The sequence below is a fragment of the Perca fluviatilis genome, chromosome 15 (genome assembly GCF_010015445.1).
Source record: "Perca fluviatilis chromosome 15, GENO_Pfluv_1.0, whole genome shotgun sequence".
NCBI classification, from domain to species: Eukaryota; Metazoa; Chordata; class Actinopteri; order Perciformes; family Percidae; genus Perca; species Perca fluviatilis.
This window is the reverse complement of record NC_053126.1, coordinates 25,894,096-25,916,942: the sequence shown is the minus strand read 5'-3', so window position 1 is coordinate 25,916,942 and position 22,847 is coordinate 25,894,096. Positions and strand designations below refer to the sequence as shown.

The following is a 22,847-nucleotide window of genomic DNA, read 5'->3' as shown; positions in this document are numbered from 1 at the left end:
CCTGAGATCAGCAGCTGTGGGACTGTAGCATTTCCCTGAGTGAATTTCTTGTTGATGAAGTTTGTGTTTTTGCAGATGATGCAGTTTTTTTTGTCCGTTTAGCAGTGTTGGCTATCGCTGCTCATGCTATTTGTTCAGTTCTTCTTTAATTTGCATGGACTGTATGGTTGCTTCAGACTACTTTACATCATATTAAACTGACTTTTTGGGGGGTTTTGGACTGACAAAACAAGACCTTTTAAAGACATCACCTTGGACTTTGAGAAGCTGGGATGGACATTTTCACTATGTTTATGAAATGTAAAAGACCAAACCATAAATCTAGAAAATAATCAGCAGGTTAATCGGTAATGAAAATAAAATAATCCTTAGTTGCAGCCCTAGTTGAGTTACCATACCATTCCATATGTGTATTTGTTTTCTTACCAAGGTAGATAAGAACACGGAAACCACACTTGTGTCTGTATGCTAAACATGTAGCCTAGCTAGCACAGAGACTGGAAATGGGGGGGAAACATAGTGTGGCTCTGTCAGCACCTCTTAAGTTCATTAATTGACAAGTTATATCTGCTGGAGTGAGGATTGTTTACCTTTTGTACAATGCTAGCTTCATACTAGTCACAAAACTGCTAGTATGACCTGAAATCACTGAAAGCCAGGCAGCTAGCAAAGAAAAGTAAATTGCTCAGAGAGACCGAAGCTGAATATTTCCTGCTATTTTTCTCATAACTTATCATGAATAAATCAACATTTCTTAAGACCTCTAGACACCTAGATGAGATTGTTTTGTAGTCACAAACTGTGCAGCCATATTTTGATATCAACTGGCAAATTTGGTCGCAGTTAGTAAATGTCCGAACTCTGTTTTTCTGTTAGTTCATATTTAGTGTTTGATATTTCTTTTTATTTATTTATAGTCATGTCTTTATTATATTCAGGGATATATATATAATCAATTTAATAAGAGTGTGTGTGTGTGTGTGTGTGTGTGTGTGTGTGTGTGTGTGTGTGTGTGTGTGTGTGTGTGTGTGTGTGTGTGTGTGTGTGTGTGTGTGTGTGTGTGTGTGTGTGTGTGTGTGTGTGTGTGTGTGTGTGTGTGGCGCAACGTTGGTCTTGTTGGTGGTGTAATTGTAAGACGCAGAATTGGAAATGAGGCCTGATGAAAACATCAGGCGCCACTGTAGCACAGATCTGACAGCACAAAGTGCAAACGCAATCAGCCAGTTAATAAGATTGTGATTATGAGAAAGCAGTTTGATATCTGGGGACCCCGGGAGTGCTCTGCATTCACACGCTGATTTTCTCACAAAGTAAGTTTTGCATTCAGAGCAGCAACCTGAAGACAAACATGACACGTGAGCTCACAGTGCGTCATCATTTTAATTGGATTATTTTGACAGCTCCTGGAGCACCATGTGAGTGTTCTGAGATAATAATCTTAAAAAACACTTCACTATTTCCTTAAGCCCAAATTAACCCATTTAAACAATACTAAACAAACATTCAAACAGTACTTAACCCAAATGTATGCATTAAACAATCATAGAAGACTAAGAAAACCAGCAGATATTCACATTTTAGAAGCTGGAGTTTGTGACTTTTTAGCAATTTTGGTGTAAAATTCCCTTAAGTGATTTGGATTCCATAAAGTTGGGCCACTTACAAAATGAAAATGATCAAAGTTGAAGCAGCAGTGGCCGTTTAGCTCAGTTGGTAGAGCGGGCGCACATATACAGAGGTTTATTCCTCGACGCAGAAGGTCCAGGGTTCGAATCTGACCTGTGACGGTTTTCCTTCATGTCTCTCAGCTTTCATATCTCAGCTTTCCTATACAATAAAGGTACAAATGCCCCCAAAAAAGGCAGCAGAGGCACAGATACGGAAGAAAAATGTCATTTCCTGTAATGCAACTCAATGAGGTCTTATGTTAGGGCTGTAATGCAGGCTTTCTGTTGAAAATGTGAAGTCCCAAGCAAAACCCAAGATGATGACGACGACGACGATGACGACAGGGTTCAACGTTAAGATTTTTTTCCGGGCAAGTGAAAACAAAAATTCTACTTGCCTTAAGTAAATTTTTACTGGCCCCTATTTAAACTGTTTATTAGTGGTTATCAGGTAAATTGTCATATTTTATCTTAATTTAAATAGCTGATGAGTTAAAGTTCATACTGAAAATGGAGGCTGCTATAAAAAAAAAAAAAAAAAACATTCTTGATTTGCCAACGGCACATTTAAATCAGTTCATTTAACAAGTATTCTCTGATGTGAGCAAGGGGAGGGGGGCTACAGTACGGTTACATAATTGATTATACGATGATGATGATCATTAAAAATTATTACTACTCTTTTGCTGGGCAAGTGGGGTGTTGGTTTAAAGAAATATAAACAAGCCAGAGCGGTTGTTTTTGTGTGTTTTTTTACCTATCTCAGAATAGATAAGCGATGTAGCCAGTCATTTTTAATAGGGAAGATGTTCTTCTTCACTGGAACGTAAACAGTTATCGATTAGTTCACTGACAGAAAATAAATCATTAACAAATTTGACAATTGATAAAACATTTTGTCGTTTTAATCAAGTCAGAATGCCTTTATGATGCACCAGGTTAATGTTGTTTACAAAAAGAATTTACCCCTCAAAACTTCATTTTAAAATATTTTTTAGTTATACATTCATGGTGAAAAGGCATATATTAAATTGACTGACTGATTTCTGGATTTTGTGAATCGATATCAGAGCGCTCAAACAACAATCAGTTTTAATTGGGAAATCGATTATTTTAGCCTAGCCCTACCGGCTTGAACAAGTAATTGTTTCAAGCTCTGGCTTGTGTCACTGTGACGTCTGACCAGAAACAGACTTCTCTTCTTCCATACAGCACCTAACAATTATTTTCATGCTTGATTATTCTGACGATTATTTATCTGATTATATAATAAGTTGTTAAGTCCGAAAATAGTGACGGTGCAGGTGATGCCTGCAGTTGATTTCTCTTTCGTATCATTAAGAATAGAATACTTTTGGATTTGTTGGTTGCACGTCAGACTAAGGATAAAGTTTGAAGACCATGCTTTGGGTTGTGTTAACTCATCTGTTCTACTATAATTCATCCCAAATATGAACGATCGATCTGTCTCTCTCTGTGTGATTCAGGAGGTGAATGTCAAACAGCTCCAGGATGCTGCCCTCCTCATCCCTGCTAATCTGCTGTTCACCAGCGGCCATCTGATTTACCAAACATGATGAAGACTGAACCCCCGTCGGCCACGGGGGGCAACGGGACCTCCGGTGGTAGCAGTGGGGGAAGCGGGAGCTCCAACCTGCGGAGTCCCTCGCCCCACCGCAACGCCTACGAGGCGGGGCTGGCGGCACTCAAGAAGGCCACTGACCACCTCAACAATGCCGCAAACGGAGGCGCTGGCCCTGCCTCAAAACCCGCTCCTCTTCCTCGCCCAACCGGGAGGGGCCGGAAATATGGATCAAATGTTCACCGCATCAAGAACATGTTCATGCAGATGCAGTCTCCTGGTGATGAGGAGGACGGAGCCAAAATGATTGGTAATTCACCTCACTAGTTAGATTTTTGTCGAAGTCTTTAGGATAAACAGTATGAGGAGAACTAGATGATTAATTATTATTTGTATTATAATGTTACCATTTTGTCACCCACTACTTACATTACGATTCTAATCTTCAGCTTAAACTTTCCTTAGGCAATATATCAATATAAATCGATATCGTGATACGGGACTAGATATCGTCTTAGATTTTGGATATTGTGATATGCAAAGTGTTGTCTTTTCTTCGTTTTACAGGCTGCATTACAGTAAAGTGATGTCATTTTCTGAACTTTCCAGACTGTTCTAGTTGTCCTATTATTTGGCTTTACCCACTTAGTCATTACATCCACATTACTGATGATTATTTATCACAAATCTCAGTGTGTAAATATTTTGTGAAAGCACCAATTTTCAACACTGCAATGTCGTTATCGAGGTAGTTGGTCAAAAATATCGTAATATTTGATTTTATCCATATCGCCCAGCCCTACTTCTTGGTAATGTGGCTCTTACTGGTTAGGAAAATGAAGTCCCCGATATGGGGTGTCTAGTCAGGACACGGAAGGCAGGGATATCCTTTGCAAGGTTAAATATGTACTTATACAGATACACAGGCACTATTCCTTACACACTTTTTGTAACAGTGTAGGTGTTGTTCTAAAGGAGAGGGAAATAAACATACATGTTAACTAACATAAACCTCACAATTGGGACTACTAACTCTCATAATTGCCGATATAAACATGTACTGAAGGCTTAAACTACAATGAGAATGTCATTCTACAGGCTACACATACAACACAGATAAAGGACAAAGTCAATTAATACAAATTTGCTAATACATTGCTACATAAGGAGTTGGTAAACTTAGACATTACTGCATAAATCATCAATATTAACTTATATATCTTTACAACTTACTTGTGGTCACTGACGCACACCAACACCAACTAAAACTTCACTTTTAGGAACTGAAACTTAACTGACTTCTCTACAATCCTGAACAAGATGTAACCGTTGGAAAGTGTGGCCTAGCAATGAGTGAACACTCACTGTCAATGCTCACATTAGCCTTGTGCACACTGGTCATTCCTCAGTCCAGACTTTTAAAGACTGACACACCCACACAGGTGTTTAAATACTCTTGCTGTCAGTTCTTGTAGTCAGGTGGAAGTTGGGTGGAGCTATGCTTGGAATTGACCGTTCACTAAACCGCTCCCCCGAACAGCATTTGTCCAATCCAATTGTCCAGATAGCTTAGCAACTGTAAGGAGACGCAACAGGCCTGTCGCGTTTTTGGATGTCCACATGTTGAAACGGTGTGTAAGGGGCTGTAATAAAAGCAATATTTAGTATATTAAGAGTTAGTTGAGGTTGTTGTCTTTTTTTAACCTTTCGTAAACCGAAAACACAACCGCAGAAGTGTGTGGAATGGAATAAACAGTGGGTATCGGCCCTAATGTAAACTGTAAATGCTAGCATGCCTGGCTAACTAACTTACTGTCTACTTTGTAACCGCTTCCAAGAGTTAGCGCATCATTAGCTAAGTAGGGGTTGTAATAAGAGCAATATTTAGTATCTTAAGAGTTAATTGATGTTGTTTAGACTTTCCAAAGCCAAAAAACACAACAGCAAAAGTGTGATAAATAGATTAAACGGTGTATCTGCTATAACGTAAGCTGCAAATGTTATCATGTCTGGCTAACTAACTTACTAACTACTTTGTACTACTACTTCCAAAGCTAGCGCATCATTAGCTAAGTACATTGCTTTGTGGGATTATTCAGTGTTTCCTCTGTTGATTGGCAAGTGGCGGTCCGCCACGGTTCGATTTCTCCCGCCACGGTATCAGAAATATATACTGTATATATACAAAAAGCCGTCTATCAGCAGTGATTGTAAAGAGCACGTCGACGGAGAATAGCGCAGACACGCGCTTCACGACGCGAGTGGGCACGCGTGCCACTCGGAGAAAAGGTAGAAAGAAAAAAGAGACAGGCTGTCCGGAGGACCCGGTTGAGATGGCATGTGTGCATTCTTTACAACTGTAAGTCGTATAACTTACAGTACAGGCCAAAAGTTTGGACACACCTTCTCATTCAATGTGTTTCTTTTTTTTCATGACCATTTACATTGTAGATTCTCACTGAAGGCATCAAAACTATGAATGAACACATATGGAATTATATACTTAACAAAAAAGTGTGAAATAACTGAAAACATGTCTTATATTTTAGATTCTTCAAAGTAGCCACCCTTTGCTTTTTTTGATAACTCTGCAAACCCTTAGTGTTCTCTCAATGAGCTTCATGAGGTAGTCACCTGAAATGGTTTTACCTTCACAGGTGTGCTTTGTCAGGGTTAATTAGTGGAAGTTTTCCCCTTATTAATAAAAAAGCAGGGAGTGATCTTTGAAGAATCAAAAATATAAGACATGTTTTCAGTTATTTCACATTTTTTTGTTAAGTATATAATTCCATATGTGTTAATTCATAGTTTTGATGCCTTCAGTGAGAATCTACAATGTAAATGGTCATGAAAATGAAAGGGAAACGCATTGAATGAGAAGGTGTGTCCAAACTTTTGGCCTGTACTGTATGTTGTCAGTTCATTTAAGCCTGTATTAGTCTATAGTTCTTGCACATTTTGCTAGCTAAATTGCACGTGGCTGTTGATTCTTGATATCATATCATGGCATAGTAGGCTAAACCGTGATTATTTCATACATTCATGAAACATATTGGGGGAAATTCATTCAACATAATTCACAGCCAGATAAAAATTAAACGTATGTTATTTGAACATTTATAACCTAACCTAACCTGGCAGGTACTGCCTCCGATTTGGTGTCTGCAGCGGTGCGCAGCGCTGCTCGGACCGCGCGCCGCTGCCCTTTTTTCCCTCCATAAACTCCGCTCTCAGCTCCTCTGCCAGTCGCTGCATGAACTTCCTCTGGACAATTTACAGCTGGTGCACTCCTTGGAGAGGATGTGTGCAATGATTCCAGCCAGTTGTAGCATGTATAAAGTTATATGAACACGTAGACAGCTACCGTCTACGTGTACTGCGCCTTTCACAGAGCGATCGCCCGGTGCTTTTCTTCTGATTCAGAACCATCCACGCCGTAGCCTACGTTACCGACTCTGGCTTTGCCTTCGGCCCATCGGTGATGCATTGCCCACACTTGTTACTCGAGACCGCTAGTTACGTTTCTCTGACAGAGACTATGATTATTACTAAGCAACCAAGATGCATCTTCAACCACGCAAAAGATTAAAAACAAAACCGCAAAAATCAGATCGGTCAATATGACAGTGTATGGCCAAAATATATATAAAAAATATTTTAAATGAAAATACAGACTCTTTTAGGAAAAGTCAGGCACCAGCAGGATTGTATTTTTTTATTTAGCAAAGTTATTACACATATACATTTCAAAACGGTCAAAATGACCGTCCTGGCCGTTCTAGTGTAACCCAGCCTTGGAGTTTGTTTTTTTCCAAAAGCCAAGAAAAATCAAATGCACACTGCAAGGCTGCCAACTTTGCCACTGAGGCAAATATGCAATTAGTTTCATACTATAGCCTACTTTGGGTTTTGGTTTCCCTATGAAGAATTTCTTGTAAAATTCATTTTGTAGACCTACAATTCCTCAAAAATACAGTTCAATCAAAACGAAATGAAAATATGCCTCATTGTGTGTGAATAGAGGTGAATAAATATATTTGTTTGTGTTGCAGCGAAGTGTCAGTTCTGTTTAATACGTAAAACATTTGCCGGAGGGGGGGGTAATATTATGATATTAATACTGTAATACTATGTGCAATTAAAAAATAATGTAAAAATTACACTAAGCTGCTGTTCACTTACAGAAATAAAATCTGGTTTATTACAACTTGGGTTTTGCTAATGAGACCTAAGTTGTGTGAAACTGGATTTCTTTTGTTTAACAAACCTCTTCTCTTTCCCTTTTTGCTCTTAGCCATCTTTCCAATTAACTTTGGCAACTCATTGGCAGGTGTAGAGCAGGGGGTGAAACTGTCCCTACCGAGGGCATCCAGCCTTAACGAGAACGTCGACCACAGTGCCCTGCTCAAGCTGGGGGCCACGGTCTCAGAGAGGGTCAACCGTTTTGACTCCAAACCAGGCGGCGAAGGCGGGGGCTTCTCCAAGCTCCAGGAGACCAGGAGGATCTTCGAACAGCGGACTCTACAGGTCAGAAGGGTATTTGTGTTATTTAAGGCCCTGACACACCAAGCAGACGGCCAAGAACTAGTGGCGTGACGAAAGCCAACTGTGGTGTCGCCTCACACACCTTTGGTCTTGGCCAAAAAAAATGCACTTGAACACACCGCAGAGACTTCAGTCGACAGACTGCATGCGAGGAAATGACTCTCCATGCCAGCAGTAATCTCGTCATCATTCAAAAAGGGAAACTGCTATGATACCCACACTGGTTACAAAAAATGAGTCGAACGTTACAGTCTTTAAAATAAATTTCACGTTAGAACATTAGTATATTAACATTTAATTTGTAATGTGTCGGTATATGTCGTTCTTTTAAAAGACGTTTATGTTGAAATAAATACACACTACACAATCAGGTATGTAGCTCGTTTGTTCATCTACGTACGTTTGCCATATTATGGACATAATGTGTTTTATAGAAGGAACGTTCAGACGTCATTTTAGGCCATTTTTGACAGCTCTATGTGTATTGGATGGATCAGATGAGATGAAAAATGAGAAGAGCCTTATATGTGCACTCTTCGGTTGTTTGTTTGCTTTCCTCTCCAATCAGATGCATTGGCTATTCAGCCGACGGCGATTCAACGTGTCGGCCCAACTTGCACCAATATCCTTGGTGTGTCAGGGCATTTACTTGTGTGTTCTGATTCTGATTCTAGACCATCTGACTGACTGACTGTTGTCTCTTTCAGGAGAAGCAAGCTGCCACCAACCGGATCTTGCTGAAGAAGGAGCGGGCATCGGGATTCCAGGACAGCCGTCTAGATGTCGTGGCTCGCTTTAACGGCTCCACCGAGGCTTTGGACCGACTGGACGACCCCCCTGCTCCCTCTCCCGCGCCGGCTACTCTTCCCGCGCCGGCTACTCTTCCCGCGCCGGCTACTCTTCCCGCGCCGGATACTCTTCCCGCGCCGGCTACTCTTCCCGCGCCGGCGGCTTCAGTCGGGCCCAGTGACGCTGTCAGCCCCACCGTGAGCCAGCTCAGTGCCGTGTTCGAGAAGAGCGAACCGCAAACCAATCTCCACGCCCCCCAACGTCGGTCAGGCCCTGCCCTAGCACCAAAGCCCAAACCTCCAGCCAGAGCAGAGGCTACCGGGAGAAAGGTGAGGAGTAAGGCTGGGTGGTATTCAAAAATATTCTATACAATACCAATACCTTGACTATAATACCGGTTCCTGAACGGTACCTTTTTCAATACCAATTTTATAAAAAAAAAAACCATTTCAACAACAATAAATGTTGCCTCGTCTCTGTGCGTAACGTAGAGTTTTTCCTGCCTATACGACGTGTAACGTTAGACATGCTGCAGGCTTATTGGCTCACTGATGCTGATAAGATTTATTACTTAGGTATTGAAATTTGGTATTGAATGACGAGGCATTTTTCAATACTTTTACACTAAGGCGGCAATTCAGTAAGTGCCTAAAAAGTATCGGTACCTAAGCCTAGTGAGAAGTTTGTAGTTAACTTTAAAAAAAAAATGCAGGAAATCACAAATTGCAGTAGAAATAAAGAGAACCAGAAACTATGGATTAAATAAATGATAAAATGATCTCTGTGTGTGTGTGTGTGTGTGTGTGTGTGTGTGTGTGTGTGTGTGTGTGTGTGTGTGTGTGTGTGTGTGTGTGTGTGTGTGTGTGTGTGTGTGTGTGTCTCTCTCTCTCTCTCTCTCTTTCTTTCTTTCTTTCTTTCTTTCTCTCTTTCTCAGGGAAAGCTGCTCCCTCCAGGTAAGGAGGACGGCGAGGAGGTGGGAGTTGTTTGCGTCCAGGCACCAGAACTGAGCGGTTCTCTGCAGGGGAGCTCAGGAGAAGTGAAGGCCAGCGAGGAGAAGGACGGGTTCGGACAGACGGGAGACCAGCTCCCCAACTCCTCCTGCTCCTACTCCTCCTCATCGACCTCTTCCTCTTCGGACGTCAAGCCAGAGTCGGAGGCCCAGCCAACGGCGACTGAAGCCAGGGGCTCAAGTACGGTGGCCGCCCCAGAGCAAGAGCCCCGAGCTGATGAGCCAGACGGCTCCACGGGGGGGTCAGAGGCCGGAGCCAGGCTGGTGCAGGCCGACGTTCACGCCTCGCTGGAAAACGGAGAAAAAGAGCCTCCAGGTTCCTCTCCCTCCTCGGAGGAGAGAGGAGAGGACTCTGAGAGGAGAGGGGAGGAAGGCGAGGAGGAGGAGGAGGAGGAGGATAACGATGAGGATGGCTCCAGGAAGGAGGATTACTCTGAGGGTGATCTGGTGGACATCAGTGCGTACAGCGGGCTCGGCGAGGAGGACTCTGGGGGCAGCCAGCTAGACGACGAGGAGGACGAGGAAGATGAGGAGCCGTATCAGCCAGAGACCAGCTGCTCCGAGATCCCGGGTCTCCCAGAGGAAGAGGAGCCGCCGCCACCCAATAGGAAGATTAAATTTAGCACAGGGCCAATCACGGTGAGTGAGGTTTTGTCAGATGTAATTACTTTTACTTTTCAACTTTTTGACTGACTGACTGACTGGAGATTGTAAGGTAAGGCAACTTTATTTCTATAGCACATTTCAGCAACCAGGCAATTCAAAGTGCTTTACATAAAAATATTAAAGAGCAATTCAAAAGAGATACAAATACAAGAACCAATAATTTGGCACTAATTTAAGAAACGCTCCTGCGGGTCGTATCAGAGAGTAGGAATAAACAACCTGTATCGTCGTGTGGTTTGGAGGAGTTGTTGGGCCCCAACCTGTTGTGGAAAAATATTGCATTTGTAACTTTGGAAGTTTCCCCGGTTGATGTCAGTGCAGTCAGTTTTATTGGCCCCAGTACTCAGCACTCTTAAGAGGAACTCCTCGAGGCACTTCCTCAAGTGTCAAACGAATTTAAAATACTGACTCTGATGCTATTCGTAAAGTCTTAAGTTATTTAATAGGGCTTTGACTCCGAACTTCGGCAGGGCTGCTCCTCAGTCCCAGAACAGAAGAGAGAGGTGACTGTTTTGGCGGCCACAGGAGAGAAATACTTTGCGTGCTTGCTGGACAATACTGGCGACTTTTTTTTTTTTTACAGAAAGTCCCCAGATTTGTCGCTAGTTGCTTTTGTGAAAAAAAAAAAAAAAAAAAAAAGTCGCTAAGGGGGTCTGAAAAGTCGCTAAGTTGGCAACACTGCCCACACACACACAAACACACACACGCCAGCTCCACGCACACACCAGCACACAAGTATAAACAGACCACTTACGTAGGCTACGGTGAAAGCTCCGTACTTCCTGTCGAAAGCATACTGTTTGTGTTTAATCCAGGGTCTGACTTTTCTTTTTTTTTTTTTTACTTAAGTTTGATACCAATATAGGTCTTACTGAAGACATTTAATGGTCAAAATATTAGTAATAAATATTCAAATATGAATAAATAAACGAACTTCGAATATGATTTTTGGGCAAAAGCCAAAGCCCTATTATTTAATAAGGTTGTCACGATTTCGATTTAAAATCCGAATTGACCAAAATTAAGTCACAATCTCGAATTTCGAATAAAAAAAAAAAAATGGAATTGTCGATGCTGCCACGCCCCCCCTGTCACGTCCCCCACACGTGTAGCCTGCTCAAGGTAGCCCATTTCCTGATTCTGCCAACACTCCAGTGGAGATGCTAATGTGCTAGATTACTACACACACCATAGCAGAAGAAGACCAGCTACACACACACACACACACACACACACACAAACAAAGGAGCATACACAGATCGCACTCAGCTTGAGCAAAGCGCTGCCGGCACGAATGACGTAAAAAAACAGGAGTGAGTCGGTTCATTCTCCCGGTTAAGTGATGCGACTCGGGTTAATTAACCGGCTCTTCGGTCAGTTCGTCAACACTAGTGTTGAAGTGCTGCGAGTCAGTCAACCTCCTCTAATTTAGCTACAGCCAGTCAAAAGATGGCATGGCAACTGCAGATGCAGGAGACCCATCAACAGAACTTGAGCCCCCTCCTCTTTCACTGAAGTCGCCGGTGTGGAAGTATTTTGGATTTCCTGTGAGTTATGTTGACAATGTTTGCGTTACCATATTCTTCCACTGGCAGCACGACTAACATGGCAGTTAATCTGTGTGGTATATGTTCAACTGTTGAGAAATTGTTTTTTAAGACACTTAGTTGTTCAGAGAAGACTATGGACATGGCTGTTTTATTGGCTTTTGTTTGTTTGGTTGTGAACTTGAACGTCATCTTCTGTGAAGAAGACTGCAGTTACAAAAGGGAAACTAGATGGCAGGTTATTTTGCTTAAGTTTCAATTGACTGAAGATATAAGTTATTGTTACATTATGTTATTATATTGCATAGAAGTCTTGTCTAAAAATGGCATAGCAACCTGTGCTTTTAAAAAATAAAAAAATAAAATATAAAAATCGAGAATCGAACCGTGACCGTAGAATCGAAAATGTAATCGAATCGAGGATTTAATATTTAATGTAAATTAACTCCCATCCTCTGGCGAGCAGGAAAGCCTCTTAAATCTAAATGCATTGATTCTGTATTTATATTTGATGTTTGTAAGTGTGTGATGGTGGCATTGGAGAAAAGGTGACATCAAAAATATTTTTTTCAATCATCTTCTGGGGATGGTCGCAGCGATGCCTGGAAGGAGACGTTGGGGGCTTAAAACACCATCGAGCGAAAAAACCGAGCCAAAGAAAAAGTAAATTCATCAAGTAGCCCGAAACCTCTCAACCGCAAACGCGTGTAACAACTTCTAAGGATGTCATAAGTTGTGTTTACAGCTTGTTTCAGTGCTGCCAAGTCAAATCAATGAATGCAGATTAAATGATGACAGACTATGAGATAGTGGGCTTTAGTTGTTTAATTGATATGGTGAGCCCTGGACAGTTGGTATCTGATAATTACTGTACATCATAAAATGGGAGAAAAAAGACACGCGTGTGTGTGTGCTCTGCTATCTAACCGAAAGAGATTAAGGAAATGATTGAAAAGACTTCCTGCTTTGTTAACATCACACACACGGGTTGCTGGGGGTTTTCGCCACAATATTTCCTGCTGACTCTAGCTCAAACTGTGTGTGTGTGTGTGTGTGTGTGTTCCTTTGAACTTAGATTTAACAGAAGCTCTTTTCTATTGTAAAACATGTCTCAATGAGCCTTAATGATGTCAAGTTAACGGCATACTTCAGTGAGACAACTGAATACCATAGAACGGTGTTTCTCAAATGGGGGTACACATACTCCTAGGGGGTACATGAGATTTTTTTGTTTAGATGTTAATTTATATTATAATATGTTATGTATGATTCCTAAAATAATTTTACTCTAATAGTGAATGAATTTAGTGATGGGTTCTAAACATTTGAAATTTTGCATTTAAAATGTTTTCAGTTACAAGGCTGTAAACGCTGTCGGCGCTGTATTGTTCCACTTTACACAGGCTTTTATTCTACCAAAAAATGTTTTGCGCAGTTCAGGGGGTACTTGGCTGAAAAAAATTATTTAAAGGGGGTACATTGTTAGAAAAGTTTGAGAACCACCACCAGAAATAAGAAGCCTTGATATTGAAAAGCAAGATGTTTAGGCAGAATGTAATGTCGTTAGACAGGACAAAGACTACATAATGGGCATCGACATGTTCACTGAGGATCACTTTTCCTGTTCGGTCATGTCCACCTATGCAGGCAGTAGAACAGTTTTGATGTCAAGCCGGGCGTCAGGTCAAAAAGGAATTCTAAACATTTTCTTGGACCTTTTTAAAACATTTAACCACTGACCTCTTTAGCCACGTTGCAGCTAAAAGTAGAGTTGTGGCCTGATGCAGCGTTATTTGCAACCAAGGTAACCGCTAGCTACAGTTAGCTGCCTGGTGAATCATGTCAAACCAGCATCTGCTTCTGATGTGCAATTACCTGTCCTCAGATTCAAAAAAAAACTTTTTCTGTTCAATATCCTAAAACTAAGCATCACGATTCAAACATAATGTACATAGCATGACGTATGTCTCTTATGCAAAGCAACTAACTCATTTCAACTTTAACAAATACACAGAGACAATATATTTATCGGAGATAAAGTGTAAAAACATTGGTTGCTAGACATTTCAGTCATAATGATTCAGCTGTTTGCTGGTCACTGCTTTTAAACTAGCTTTCACTTCCTTTAGCTGCCTCCCTCAGCTCTTTCTCGGTCTCATCCCTGTGGTCTTCAGCGTTTTTTAAGCCAAGGACCCGTTAACTGAAAGAGAGACGAAACTTTCAAAAAATGTACTATAATTTGGTGCCCCCCGCCCCCCTGCAGTAACTCTGAGGACCACATGGGGGTCCTGGACCCCCTGTTGAAGATCTCTGCTTTAGAGGGTCACTGTAAACAATGTGACAATAAGGTTAATTATAAAGCTACGTTAACCTTACCTAATCACAGTCAACAGTAAGACTGAAATGAGATTCAGGATATGAAATGTGATGTGAAGAAAATTATAGACAGGTTTCCCTTTTACAAACAATTGAGGATGCGTTTGCAGTATGGGCCTAGAAAACTAAGATAGTCAAGATAGCTTATTTATGGACATTTTTTTTAGGATTTATGTTGATGATCAAATGATCAATAATTTAAAACAAATCATTGTTTAAATATATATGTGACGCTCATCCTTGCATTTCCCAAACCTTTCTACCACACTTTGATAGTCAACTGTCTCTGGCTAGCTAAAATAACACATTAAATTCAAGTGAGAAATGAAGGCTAGTAGCGTAGGCTCTGGGTAAGCATTAGTTCTTGCGTATGAGAAATTATCTGAGTGTGTGTGTGCTCACGCAATGAGCAGCACAGGTTAAAGGTCAATCCCATCTCACACAAGTTACGTTAGCATAAAAAATTAACGTTAGAATCAAATAGTAACACTAGCATTAAAAATTTATGTTAGCATTAAATAAATTAACAGCATAGAAGAAGTTACGTTAGCATAAAAAGTAACATTAGTATAGAATAAGTAACTTTAGCATAAAAAGCAACGTTAGCATAAAAAAGTAACGTTAGCATTAAAAGGTAATGTCAGCATAGTTATGAGCACAGAAGCCCCTCATTCTGCATATTATACTGCTAACGTCATACTAACAACTTTATTAATGAGAACAAATTAAGAACAAAACAGTTAAGTATAACTGAATTATTTATATAGCATTAAAGAACTGCTGCTAAATTTGTACTAAACTCTTTCAAGTCACTGAAAGAAATGAATAGTGAAAACAGTTACTATATTTCACAGCTTTTTGAATGATACCTTGGCAGATGTTTTGGGAATAAAAGCAACTTCAGTGGCAATAACCATGCAACTGGTAATAATCATAAAGTTATTTATTGATTTGGTTCAGAAGTGAACCTCAGCCAAATAGGCAGTTTCATATTGTAATTGAGGAAGGGTTAGATCCTAATAGCATCCATAAAGGATTCAACATGACAGCATGTGGTTTTAGTAAAGCCCTTTTGAGAGAAAGTGGCATGATGTCTGTAGCTCGTCTTGCATGTTCAGAGAGGTGTTCTGCTGCAGGGAACAGAGCCAGTGAACTGAGACTCACTGCCTGGGCATGTTGGCGGTTGTTACTCAATTTCAAAAACTGGTTGGTACTTCAAGGAAAAGTCAGCCAGGAGAGCTCAAACCTCCTCCGGTACTTAGAGAGTCTCCAACCTGCCTCCACAGCACGTCATTTAGCAAAAATGTCCACATTTGATGCCATGTGATTACAGCACTGGTTAGAAGCTTATTTTTAAAGTTCTGGATGATGTTCTTTCACAGTAGCACATAAACACAACATAATGGTAAAGGGTAATAAATGAGGAATGAATGTAGAAAACCTTTTAAAGTAGCTAGGTTGTCCTGCATCTCACTTTTACTGACCCATAACTGGATTTGTCCGTGTTGAGTTGTATACAAGGCTACCTCTGTACGTCTGCAAAAAGCAGTTGGAATGTACCTGGGTGTGTTTGTTTTCCTTGAAAGCTCATGTGTGCACACACACACACACACACACACACACACACACACACACACACACACACACACACACACACACACACACACACAGGCAAGGGGAAGCTGATTGATAAGAAACACAAGTGGAGCTTTGTTTGGAAGAAATTGTGTGTGCATTGATGTGAGCTGAACAGCTAATTAAGTCGTTCTTTTTAAACAGTTAAGGGATGCACCCGATCCTGATTGAAATCATTAACGCAATGTAGAGAAGACGAGCAGGATTGTGGTTGTGACTCTGTTGTGTCAGGAAGATTTGGAGGGGTTTGGCCTCTCTTCACCTCCAGCATGAACAGCTCTACAAAGTGTCAGAAAATAGTGAAAAATGTCCAAGCACTCTCATCAAATAACTTGTTTTGTCAGACCCAAAGTTCAAAACCCAAAGTTGGTCACTCTATTATCATAGTATAAACAATTAGGGGTGGGGGAAACAATCAGTACAGCATAGTATCGAGATATTTTCAATACAATACTGTATTGATACACAGACGCCAAGTATCGATCTTTTATTATATATGTGTTGGTCAGTTTGTCTGCTTGACTATCCCATTTTGCAGAAAAAAAAGTGAAGTGAGATGAACAAACAGCGAAATTTATCTTTTTGATTGGTCTCTTTTGGAGACATAATTTGAAATTTGGGAATGTTTTAAGTTGGAGAAAAGGTAATAAATTGCAATATATCGCAGAATATTGCAAAATGTTTAAAATCGCAATAATATCGTGATTATATCGTATCGTGAGGCCTCTGCTGATTCCCACCCCTAATGATAATGTAAAACAACACATCGTCAGATTTGAGAAACTGGAACTAAAAGACTCTTTGCCATTTTTGCCTGAGAAATTACTTAAGTGATCGATTTAACCAAATGGTTGGCAGTTATTTTTCTGTGGATTGACAATTGATTATTCAAGCAATCGCTTTAGCTTTACACATTATTCAATGTTAGCATGACTTACATCCTATGATTTCAGAATTTATTTAAAGCCCTATCTTAGGAAATAGGCTTATTCGCTTTGGCCCCGAAACGTAGATGAGAAGATCAATTCCATTGTCATGTCTGTGCAGTAAATATGAAGATGGAGCCAGTAGCCGCCTAGCTTAGCTTAGCCTAGCCTAAGGACTGGATACGGCTAGCCTGGCATTGTCCAAAGTTTAACCAATTTCACCCACCAGCTAGTCTGGCTATCACCACACCAAGTTCAATCTTTTAAGATTGAACATTAGTCTGGGGAGTCTGCTCTATATTTTCTACTGCCCAAGAGGCGTGATCAACGGGCATAGTTCAAATGAATCTGTACGCAATTGGATAGTCCTTCAACCAATCAGACCAATGATCCGTGTGACGTAGCAGCGACAGCGGCATCAATGGGTTGCTGCGCTTCGGTGGCCACCATGTTGAATGTAAATAAAAAGCTGCTTGCCGTCTCTTCTCTATCGTCATCGTGTTAAATCCGCCAATAGCTCGCCAGGTGGATAAGCCAGTTTGTGATTGGTACCCGCAAATTTGTATAGGAAGCAGGATAGATAAACGTACAGGTTTCCAGCCTGAGCTGCAGAGCGAAATCAACTCGCCGGCAGCTTGGGCTGGGTTTACCCACCAGGGTCTACCTACCAGCAGCTCTAAAGCTCACAAATTAACCCATTATGTCTCTTTTGTTTTATCCGTACAAAAAACAATTTGCGTTTTTATTGTGTTTGACTATAGTTTGGGGTAGACAGATTTTGTGACCGTAGGACAGAGCCAGACTAGCTGTTTCCCCCTGTTTCTAGTCTTTTTATGCTGAGATGTGAGTGGTATCGATCGTCTTATCTTACTTTTATCAAGGATACAAACGAAAATCTCCGACTATTGCTCTATATATTATAGATTATAAATGAAATTCAGAACTACAGTAGCAGACCACATTTAGCTCTTTTGCATTGTATCATTTATGGGTGAGACAAAATATCGATATGAACCATGTATCGTATTGTGAGGCACCTTGGGATTCCCTTAGTATCAATGTTCCCATTGTGTGTTTCATGCCAGTAAACACTGAGAGACAAGAGTCTTTGGTAGCGTCCTTGCCCAATCTTGATCCAGTTACCTGTCTGAAATCCAGCTGACTAGAGTGACTCAGGCTAATTCGCCACTCAGCCAACGTGGATTAGCAGCAAGTCTGCTTCTGTTTTTAGCTCCGGTGTTTATATATTGTAGTCATTTTTGTTCATTCTTTTTTTTTTTTTTTTTTAAGTAATTGTTGAGCAAGTGTTTTAGTAAGCTAGTAGTTGCTGCTATTGTTCATCATAGCCATGCTGCGTGGATTAATCTGTCAGTTTAGATGTCAATTATAGGACCTCATGTGATACTACATGCTAAAATCTATTTGGTCATTGGAATAGGTGGATAGCCTGTGTGCGCACTGCCCAGTGTCCTGATAATATTCTAATGGACAGCGCTTTGACTCTTAGTCGCACGGTTCAACTAGCGATGTGATGTCCTGAATTTAGTTTGACTCGATTCCATTACATTTTCGATTCTGAGGTCACGATTTGATTCGATTCTCGATTTTTACATTTATTTTTTTTAAAGCACAGGTTGCTAGACTTGTATGGAATATAATATCAACATAATGTAACAATAACTTGGAAATTTAAGCAAAATAACCTGCCATCTAGTTTCCCTTTTGTAACTGCAGTCTTCTTCACAGAAGATGACATTCAAGTTCACAACCAAACAAACAAAAGCCAATAAAACAGCCATGTCCATAGTCTTCTCTGAACAATTAAGTGTCTTAACAAACTATTTCCGAACAGTTGAACCACACAGATAACTGCCATGTTAGTCGTGCTGCCAGTGGAAGAATATGGTAACACACACATAGCAGAGCTTGCAAACTGTGGCTTTTTTGTCGACAACGCGAACGTTGTCAACATAACTCACTGGAAATCCAAAATACTTCCACCACTTCCGTGTTTTTTTTTTTTTTGTTTTTTCACCTGGCAAGCCGACCGGACGTGACATGGGGGCGTGGCAGCATCGACTATTCCATTTTTTAATTCGAGATTGTGACTTAATAATAGAGACTGTGTTTCGGTGACACCCTTACTTGTAATTTAAAGTGGCCTGCGTCTCTGCTTTTAGCCAGGGTAGTGGTAGGTGGCTTGTGATTGGTCAGATTATGCCGTCATTCAGGAAGCAGCTGCGTCAATCAAAAGCAGGTGGTCTATTATTCCCTGTTAGGGCTACACGATATGAGGAAACTGTGCGATGTGCAATAACATTGTTGAATATCGCGATAACGATACTTCTTGCGATAACCATACGGATATTAAAGTGTACTCAGTTCTGCTGTTTTCAGTATTCAGCTAAAATACAACAAACATGCTTGTTTAATTTAAAACAAATGAAAGGAAATGATTTCAAGTAGTATTGCACACGCTCACTTTGTTTCTTACCTGCACTGCCTGTCATATTTGTTTAATATCTGTGTAACGCTTTTTGCACTATTGCATTTGCTCAAGCTGTATACAGATTCTGTACTACACTCAGTATTTATATTTGATCCGTAATTTTTGTAGACTTTTATTTTTTTATTTTGTATGTTTTATATTTTGCATATTTAATGTGTAACTCTATGTTGTCTCGCACGTTTTATGCCTCGTCTTGGCCAGGTCGTCGTTGCAAATGAGAATTTGTTCTCAATCGGCTTACCTGGTTAAATAAAGGTTAATTAAATCATTTCCAACTTTCTATTATTTAAAGAACTGCAGTTACATTTTCAAGTGCAGTTTTCTGCTGATTTTTTCTTTCAGCTAGCACAAAAAAATCTCTTTGTGTCTTTTGCGATATGTCGCAGCCTTTCGCGATGGATTTATTGTGCCAGTTGATATTGCATGACGATAAAATAAACCCGATATATTGTGCAGCCCTATGCCCTGTATTTGGGTCCAGTCCATCCAGGCATCAGGGTACAGAGCACTGACCCTAAGCTATCCTGTGTATCAACACAGGGTAAAGGGCATGAGTGACCAGTTATGAAACATTATATATCAATATAATGGTCATTCATGCCCTTTTCCTGCATATCTGAATCAATATTCTGCTATTTATGCTTTAAAGTTCCTGTGGGGACAATTGAGGTTCAATCTGAACACTGACCTCACTGTTATTGATCAATGGACTTATCAAGTGACTGAAAGTTAAATGGGGGAGGAGAGGGGGCTCAGGGACCATCTGTGTCAGGCTTGCTCAGGTTTGTTCTGGAGCATCACATGAGCCACACCGCCAAACTAAAAGCATATTGTTGTTGCAGTAAACGGTTCAAACCTTCATGTGAGTGTTGTGACTTAAATGGTGAACTGCTGCTGCTTTTCTCTGTTTTTAATTTGATTGTAAATTGAATAGCCTACCTTTTTAGGGTTAGTTGATTTAAGGATGTCCCCTTTGGAACTGGTGAATTGCTACGCCATTTTTTGGTTACCATTACCAAGCCAATATTGATAGCAATGTGTTCTAATGGAACTAAATATCTATCCAGCATAGATATATAGTTCAAAGCACAGCTGTTTGGTACAACCTCACAGAGCCGCTAGGAGGGCTCTTAGTTTTGTTTAGCATGAGAAAAGAAGATCAAGAACGCACAAAGAAATATTCTTTGTGCGTTCTTCTGTTGGTATGTGTGGTGTGTGGCAAAGTACAGAGATTGTGTGTACAGGCAATGTCCTGGAGCTTTATGTACACACACATAAACACAGCTTTAAAGTTACTCAACAGGAAGGAAACGTGACTACAGGAAACAGTTTAACAATCACTGACCCTGTGTGTGTGTGTGTGTGTGTGTGTGTGTGTGTGTGTGTGTGTGTGTGTGTGTGTGTGTGTGTGTGTGTGTGTGTGTGTGTGTGTGTGTGTGTGTGTGTGTGTGTGTGTGTGTGTGTGTGTGTGTGTGTGTCAGTCTTCTACATACAGGGGAATGTAAATAATACTGTAAAGAGCACATCCTGCACATAAAGGCCTTTGGCTGTGTCTCTGTCTTTTTAACACACATTAGCATATCTGCTAGACAGGGACAGAGTGAGAGAGAGCAGGTCAGTGCCAAACTCACGCTGGGCAAGCCTGTGGTTGCCACGGCAACGAAGCCACGTGATCATGGAGATGGTCACCGGGGAGACAGATGCTGCTGACCTTTTTTAGCGAGGGGGGAGGGGTGTGATACGGAGTGGATGAAAAGGATTGGGCAGATGCAGTGGAGATGGGGAAAGTGACAGCCTATTCACACATGATGTGTGATTTTTATCCTCTTAAGGAGATGGGATATTTATGTAGATAAAATGATGATATGAAATGATATCCATGTATCTTTTCCTACCCTTCTTTCTAAGGGTAGCGCAATATGAGTCAGCAGCACCGGTGCAGAGTGGCTGCTGGATGATTTTATTGTCCATTACCACTCTCTCTCTCTCAAAGGTGCAGTGGCTAGAATCCAATTGAGCTAGAGACGTTTAGCGTCTGAATGTTCCTGTGGTCCAATCAAGACGTGTCGCCACATTGAGGGTGTTGGCAGTGGTGGAATTAGTCAGATCCCTTAAGTAAACAATGACACAATATTCACTCTCAGGCTTTCTGACCTTTGACCTTTTCCCTGTGTAGGTATTCACCACCTACTCTAACGAGGACTACGATCGGCGTAATGACGACGTTGACCCCATGGCGGCGTCGGCCGAGTACGAGCTGGAGAAAAGAGTCGAGAAGCTGGACCTGTTTCCTGTAGAGCTGGAGAAGGGTAAACACACACGCACACACACACACACACACACACACACACACACACACACACACGCCTTCACACTCATTGACAGTCACTCAGTCAAGCCTCTTATGTAACCATACACGCGCATTCACACACGCACACATGCATGCGCGTGCGCACACACACAGACGTGCGCACACGTGCGCTCAGACACATGCACGCACAGACACATACACACACGCTTGCACACTAACACACATGCACACAACTGACAGGCTGCTGTTGGTGGACATACTCTGCTTACAACTCCATTATCCCCTTATGGGATTACATTTAGCACGGATTAGCCTAATTAGCAGGTAGTAATTCTGAAAGTAATGGATTGGAACCAGCAACCATCCGTGACGGCTGCTCTCAGCACAGCATTATGGCTTAAACACTGACTTATGTTTCATTTTTAAAGCATTGAACGAGGATAAATATACTTCAGATATGTTTTATAGCTTTGACTGTCACCTCAGACTGAATCAGGTGATGTAACTTTGTGGCCATACCAAAAGAATGAATACATATACCTGATGATGCTAAGAACAAAAGGAACATATTGACATGTGCAGCAGCAGTCACATCTATAAAGATGCAATTCAGTGTGATATTTTGTGTCTGTCTTTGTGTGTGTGTGTGTGTGTGTGTGTGTGTGTGTGTGTGTGTGTGTGTGTGTGTGTGTGTGTGTGTGTGTGTGTGTGTGTAGATGGTGACGGTCTGGGTATCAGTATTATAGGTATGGGTGCAGGAGCTGATATGGGTCTGGAGAAACTGGGGATCTTTGTTAAGACGGTCACCGACGGAGGAGCTGCACAGAGAGACGGCAGGTATCCTGTCCACCTCCTTTATACATCTTTATCTGTGTCTCACGCAGGATTTTTAGGTCTTTTATTTGACAGGACAGCTTAAGACAGGAAAGGGCAGAGAGAGAGGGGGAATGACATGCAGCACAGGGGAGCAGCAGTAAGGACTGAGCCTTTGTACATGGGGCGCACACTCAACCAGGTGAGCTACCTGGTGCCCCTCACGCAGGATTTTTAATGCTCGGTTATCTGTTTTCTAATAACAAACCTGTAATATGTCAGTTAGACTGTCTATACTTCTCACTGTGTTGGTGGTTTGCAGCCTGAACAATTAAATAATTCCAGTTTTAACAAAGGCTCAGTTATAATCTTAAACAGCTGGGCACTGTGGTTTTACCAGACATTACTTTGGGGACTATTTTCAGCTGTGGATTAATACACATTTCAAGACTCAAGGTTCAGCTCTATTTTT

General features: G+C 41.1%; 1 protein-coding gene across 5 annotated transcripts in view; it reads left to right on the top strand.

Annotated features, from left to right (window-relative positions):
- The window catches only part of LOC120575189 (neurabin-2-like), a 37,690-nt gene that overhangs the window by 5,203 nt on the left and 9,640 nt on the right, over positions 1 to 22,847 (top strand). For 2 of the 5 annotated variants that reach the window (XM_039825850.1, XM_039825849.1), the window contains exons 2-7: positions 3,155 to 3,559; positions 7,544 to 7,776; positions 8,502 to 8,912; positions 9,518 to 10,231; positions 21,428 to 21,560; positions 22,279 to 22,399. In XM_039825850.1, the coding sequence (XP_039681784.1) occupies positions 3,241 to 3,559; positions 7,544 to 7,776; positions 8,502 to 8,912; positions 9,518 to 10,231; positions 21,428 to 21,560; positions 22,279 to 22,399 (1,931 nt within the window). In that variant the 5' untranslated portion in view covers positions 3,155 to 3,240. The remainder of the gene's footprint in view (positions 1 to 3,154; positions 3,560 to 7,543; positions 7,777 to 8,501; positions 8,913 to 9,517; positions 10,232 to 21,427; positions 21,561 to 22,278; positions 22,400 to 22,847) is intronic. The other 3 variants (XM_039825852.1, XM_039825853.1, XM_039825851.1) reach the window with 3 other exon arrangements.